The sequence below is a fragment of the Netta rufina genome (assembly GCF_964035555.1).
Source record: "Netta rufina genome assembly, chromosome: 39".
Classification (NCBI taxonomy): Eukaryota; Metazoa; Chordata; class Aves; order Anseriformes; family Anatidae; genus Netta; species Netta rufina.
Window position 1 is genome coordinate 126,455 of NC_140163.1, and position 6,000 is coordinate 132,454.

Sequence of the window (6,000 nt, forward strand, 5' to 3'; positions counted from 1 at the left end):
CTCTTTGTCCCCAACCTGCCCCCATTCCCTCCCCAATGTCCCCAACCCCTCCCAAATGTCCCCAACCTGTCCCCATCCCACTGAAATGTCCCCAACCTGTCCCACGCCCCCTCCCCGATGTCCCCAACCTGCGCCCATTCCCCCCCGATGTCCCCAACCTGTCCCCAACCCCTTCTTGATGTCCCCAACCTGTCCCATGCCCCCATCCCAATGTCCCCAACCTGTCCCCATCCCATTGAAATGTCCCCAGCCTGTCCCACGCCCCCTCCCTGATGTCCCCAACCCCTCTTGGATGTCCCCCACCTGTCCCCATCCCCTCACAATGTCCCCAACCTGTCCCTAACCCCTTCTTGATGTCCCCAACCTGTCCCATGCCCCCTCCCTGATGTCCCCAACCTGTCCCCATTCCCTTCTTGATGTCCCCAACCTGTCCCATACCCCCTCCTCTTTGTCCCCAACCTGCCCCCATTCCCTCCCCAGTGTCCCCAACCCCTCCCAAATGTCCCCAACCTGTCCCCATCCCACTGAAATGTCCCCAACCTGTCCCACGCCCCCTCCCCAATGTCCCCAACCCTTCTTGGATGTCCCCCACCTGTCCCCATCCCCTCACAATGTCCCCAACCTGTCCCATGCCCCCTCCCTGATGTCCCCAACCTGTCCCCAACCCCTTCTTGATGTCCCCAACCTGTCCCATGCCCCCTCCCTGATGTCCCCAACCTGTCCCCAACCCCTTTCTCGATGTCCCCAACCCCTCCCCTATGTCCCCAACCTGTCCCATGCCCCCTCCCCGATATCCCCAACGTGTCCCTATCCCCTCGCAGTGTCCCCAACCTGTCCCACGACCCCTCCCCAATGTCCCCAACCTCTCCCCAACCCCTCCCTGATGTCCCCAACCTGTCCCATGACCCCTCCCCAATGTCCCCAACCTGTCCCCAACCCCTCCCTGATGTCCCCAACCTGTCCCCAACCTGTCCCACGACCCCTCCCCAATGTCCCCAACCTGTCCCCAACCCCTCCCTGATGTCCCCAACCTGTCCCCAACCTGTCCCCTGCCCCCCCGCCGGCTGTACCTGGGCTCTGCGGGGTGACGTCCCCGTCCCCGGGGTCCCCCCGGCCGCCGGCCCCGTTATATAAGGCGAAAAGCGGCTCTTTTGGTTAAAGTGTCACCGGGATTAGGCCGGGGGCGGGGGCAGATTCCAGCGCCGCAGGCGCCGGGGGGCCGCCAGGGTCCGCCCGCCCGCCGGCCCCATAAGTGCCCGGGGGGGCCTATAGGCACCCTATAGGCCCCCACATCCCCTATACGTCCCCAAAGACACCTGCTGCACCCCACAGCCCCTCCCGGGGGCCCCACGCCCCTCCAGGGTCCCCTATAGGTCCCCCAAAGCTGCCCCCCAAATGCCCCGTGGGCCCCCGGAGGCACCTGACGGCCTCCTTTATGCCCCCCCCCCCGTGCCCTGGGGGCCCCTATGGATTCTGCAGCAGCCCCTATAGCTCCGAGTAGCTCCCCTGAAAGGACCCCCCGAGCCCCTCTGAAGGTTTCTGCAGGATCCCATAGAACACCGATAACCCCCTATGGAGCCACTGCGGCCCCCACCCCACCTCCCCGACCCCCCCGTGGGCCCCTACAGCCCCCTATGGATCCTTTAGGGGCCACTGCAGCCCCCCCAATCCGTGCTACGAGTCTGTCTGGACTCTCTATAGACCCCATAAGGGCTCCTATAGACCCCTCTAGACCCCCACAGCCCCCTTTATGGGCTCCCGTACGCCCTTGCACATGGCTATAGGTCCTACACGCCCCTATAGATCCTCCACCAGCTCCTGGAGGCCTTTATGGACTCTCCATAAGCTCTTAGAGACCCTTATAGATACCTATAGCTTCACTGTAAATCCCCTACAACCTCCTGCTGACCATATACAGACCCCTATAGCCCCTTGTAGACCCAGTATGGCTCCTATAGAGCCTTACAGACCTCCGTAGACCATCTTATGGGCTCCTATAGGACCCCATATATCCTCTGTAGGTTCCTATAGGGCCTCGTAGATCCCCTATGGGCTCCTATAGGCCCTCACAGATCCCCTAAGGTCTCCTATAGAGCCTTGTAGATCCCCTATGGACTCCTACAGGCCTCCATAGATCATCTCTGGGTTCCTATAGGGCCTCATAAATCCCCTATGGGCTCCTATAGGACCCTGTAGAGCCCCTATGGGATCGTATAGGGTCTCATAAATCCCCTATGGGCTCCTACAGAGCCTCGTAGATCCCCTATGGGCTCCTATAGGCCCTCATAGATCATCAGGGGATTCTTATAGGCCCTCATAGATCCCCTATGGGCTACTATAGGGCCCCGTAGAGCCCCTACAGGCTCCTATAAGCACTGACAGATCCTCTATAGGTTTCTATAGGACCTTATATATCCCCTATAGCTCTTATAGACCCTCATATATCCCTTATGGGCTCCTATAGGGCCCCTATAGACCCCCGCAGCCCTTTAAAGCCCCCCCATAGGCTCCCGGGACCCTTATGGAGTTTCTGCAGCCCCCCTATAGGGCTCTATAGGGGGGGGTCTCTGCTGCTCTCTGCTGGCCGCGACCCCGCACGGCAGCACCGGGGGGAGGTGAGGGGGGGGTTTGGGGACCCCCAGGTGACGGGAGGGGGGGGGCTTGGGGACACCGAGGGGACCCCCCCCCCCCGGGGGATGTAAAGACGCCGCCTGCGTGCTGCCCCTATGGAAACGGGAACGTTTATTGAGCCGATACAAAAACCCCCAGAATCGTTAAAAGTCGCCAACGGCCCCCAAAACCACCCCCCCGCCCCCCCCCCCCCAAAAAAAAAGGGTCACGGGGGTTTGGGGCCAGGCCAGGGGCGCCCCCCCCCGCCCCCAAAACAAAAAAAAAAAGCAGGGGGACGGCGCAGCCCCCCCATGAACTTTGGGGGGGGGGCTCCCAGTGCTCCCAGTATACGCCCCCGAGCCAAACTGGTGCGATCCCAACCCCCGGCCCCAAAACGGCCCCAAATCCGGGGGAGGGGGGGGGGGCGCTAAGAATCGTAATCTTCGTCCTCTTCCTCCTCCTCTGGGGCGCGGGGGGGGCCTGGAGCCGGTGGGAGCCCCCCTGGAAGCCCCCCCGGGAGCCCCGGGACCGGGGGGGGGCCCAGCGGTGCAAAGGGCACCCCGGGGCTGCGGGGAGGGGGTGTCAGGGGGGGGGCTGGCGGCCCCAAAAAGGGACCTCGGTGTCCCCATGTGCCCCCCCCCCAGCCCTAAAAGACCCCAAAAGGGATCTCAGCATCCCAGTGTCGTCCCCCCCACCCCCAAAATCCCAATCCCGTTGTGTTCTCCCCCAAAAATCCCAATCCCATTGTGTGCCCCCCCCCCCAAATCCCAATCCCATTGTGTGCCCCCCCACCCCAAAATAATTTGGGGGTTCCCAATATCCCTGCTCCCCCCCCCCATGCCCCAAAGGCACCCTGCCATCACCCCCCACCCCAAAAAGCACCCCAAAATCCAGGTGCCCTCCCCCCCCCAAAAAGAAAACCCCATGCCCCCCACCCTAAAAAGCTCCCCAGTGTCCTGGTAACCCCAAAAAGAGATCCAGATGTTCCCCCCCCCCCCCCCCAGAATACCCCAAATGTCATGCGCCCCCCTTGATACCTGGCGAAATTGAGGGGGGGCCGTGCGGGGGGGGGCTGTGGGGTCTCCTCCTCTCCGTCGCTGTCACTGTCCTCCGAGTCCTCCTTTATTTTTTTTTTTTTGGGGGGGGGGACACACAAGGGTCACAGCGAGGGGATGCCTCCCTGCCCCCCCCCCGACCCCAAAAACCCAGGTCCCCCTCCCCGAAAACCCTCCTGGGGTCCCAGCACCCCCAAAACGGGTCCCAGCACCCCCCAAAATGGGTCCCAGTGCCCCCCCCATGGGTCCCAGTGGCCCCCCGGTGGGTCCCAGTGCCCCCCCCGAGTGTCCCCCCCCCCCGGCACGTCCCCACCTCCTGCTCCGAGTCCGTCCCCGACTGTTTGGGGTCTTTGCCCTTGGCTCCGGGACCCCCGTTCTTCCGCCCCGTACCCGGGCGCCGGCCTCTGTGTGGGGGGAGGGGGGGGTTACCGACACCCCCGTTAGGGTCACTGACATCCAGGCAGCCCCCCCACCCCAAAATGCCCCCCCCGGACCCCTCCAGAATACCCCTGAGACCCCCCGAATCCCACCCCAAGGACTTAGGCCCCCCCCCAAGGATTTAAGGCCTGACCCCAAAGGATTTAAGGACCCCCCCCAATAATTTAGGGCCCGCCAAGGACTTAGAGACCCCCCCCAAGGACTTAGGGGGCACCCCAAAGGACTCAGGGACCTTTCCCAGGACTTAGGGACCCCCCCAGGGATTTAGGGGCACCCTCGAAGGATTTTGGGGACCCCTCTAGAATTTAGGGACCCCCTCCAAGGACTTAGGGGGCACCCCAAAGGATTTAGGGACCTTTCCCAGGACTTAGGAACCTCCCCAAGGATTTAGGGGACCCCCCCACAAGAAGTTAGCCATCCCCCAAAGGACTTAGGGACCTTTCCCAGAACTTAGGGACCCCCCCCAGAGATTTAGGGAGCACTCCCAAAGGATTTCGGGGACCCCCCAAGAATTTAGGGACTCCCCCAAGGACTTAGGAACCTTTCCCAGGACTTAGGAACCTCCCAAGGATTTAGGGGACCCCCCCCAAGAATTTAGCCCCCCCCCCCAAAGACTTAGGGACCCCCTCAGGGATTTCGGGGGCACCCTCGAAGGATTTTGGGGACCCCCTGAGAATTTGGGGACCCCCTCCAAGGACTTAGGGGGCACCCCAAAGGATTTAGGGACCTTTCCCAGGACTTAGGAACCTCCCCAAGGATTTAGGGGACCCCCCCACAAGAAGTTAGCCATCCCCCAAAGGACTTAGGGACCTTTCCCAGAACTTAGGGACCCCCCCAGAGATTTAGGGAGCACTCCAAAGGATTTCGGGGACCCCCCCAAGAATTTAGGGACTCCCCCAAGGACTTAGGAACCTTTCCCAGGACTTAGGGACCTCCCCAAGGATTTAGGGGCCCCCCCCCAAGAATTTAGCCCCCCCCCCAAGGACTCAGGGACCTTTCCTAGGACTCAGGACCCCCTCAGGGATTTCGGGGGCACCCTCGAAGGACTTTGGGGACCCCCTCCAAGGACTTAGGGGGCACCCCAAAGGATTTAGGGACCTCTCCCAGGACTTAGGAACCACCCCAAGGATTTAGGGACCCGCCCACAAGAATTTAGCACCCCCCCCAAGGACTTAGGGACCTTTCCAGGACTTAGGAACCTCCCCAAGGATTTAGGGGACCCCCCCACAAGAATTTAGGGCTCCCCCTCAATAATTTAGCCCAACCCCCAAGGACTTAGGGGGCACCCCAAAGGACTTAGGGACCCCCCCAGGGATTTCGGGGGCACCCTCGAAGGATTTCGGGACCCCCTGAGAATTTTGGGACCCCCCAAGGATTTCGGGGACCCCCTGAGGATTTTGGGACCCCCCCGTACCTGCGCGGCGCCCGCTCGCCCTCGCCGTGGGGCTCGTCGCCCTCGCCCTGCATGTCGGGCACGGCGGCCACCAGGTCCTTGAGGAAGTCGAACTGCTGCTCCAGCTCGATGCACTGCTTCCTGGGGGCGGGGCCTCAGCGGGACACGCCCCCCAAAGGGCCACAAGCCCCGCCCCCCGCAACCCTAGGCCACACCCCCCCCGGGGGACAAGCCCCGCCTCCTGCCCCACTGGGGGTTGGTGGGGGGAGTGGGGAAATTGAGGCACGGGGCGGGGGGGTGGGGGATGGGAGCGTCGGGTGTCACCGGGCCTGGCACCCTGGGGACCTTGGGGACACCTCAACAGCACCCTTGGGACCTTGGGGACACCTCAACAGCACCCAGGGGACCTTGGGGACACCTCCCTGGCACACAGGGGACCTTGGGGACACCTCAACGGCACCCAGGGATCTGTGGGGACATGCAGGGGACCTTGGGGACATGTCC

At 62.9% G+C, this 6,000-nt stretch overlaps 1 protein-coding gene across 1 annotated transcript in view; it reads right to left on the minus strand.

Annotated features, from left to right (window-relative positions):
• Positions 1 to 2,901: 2,901 nt before the first annotated feature.
• Positions 2,902 to 6,000, minus strand: part of DRAP1 (DR1 associated protein 1) — a 6,938-nt gene continuing 3,839 nt past the window's right edge. Inside the window, exons 4-7 of the mRNA XM_084304289.1 lie at positions 5,518 to 5,637; positions 3,979 to 4,069; positions 3,648 to 3,730; positions 2,902 to 3,176 (exon numbers count right to left, since the gene is read on the minus strand). Coding sequence (XP_084160415.1) covers positions 3,038 to 3,176; positions 3,648 to 3,730; positions 3,979 to 4,069; positions 5,518 to 5,637 — 433 coding nt within the window. The 3' untranslated portion in view covers positions 2,902 to 3,037. The remainder of the gene's footprint in view (positions 3,177 to 3,647; positions 3,731 to 3,978; positions 4,070 to 5,517; positions 5,638 to 6,000) is intronic.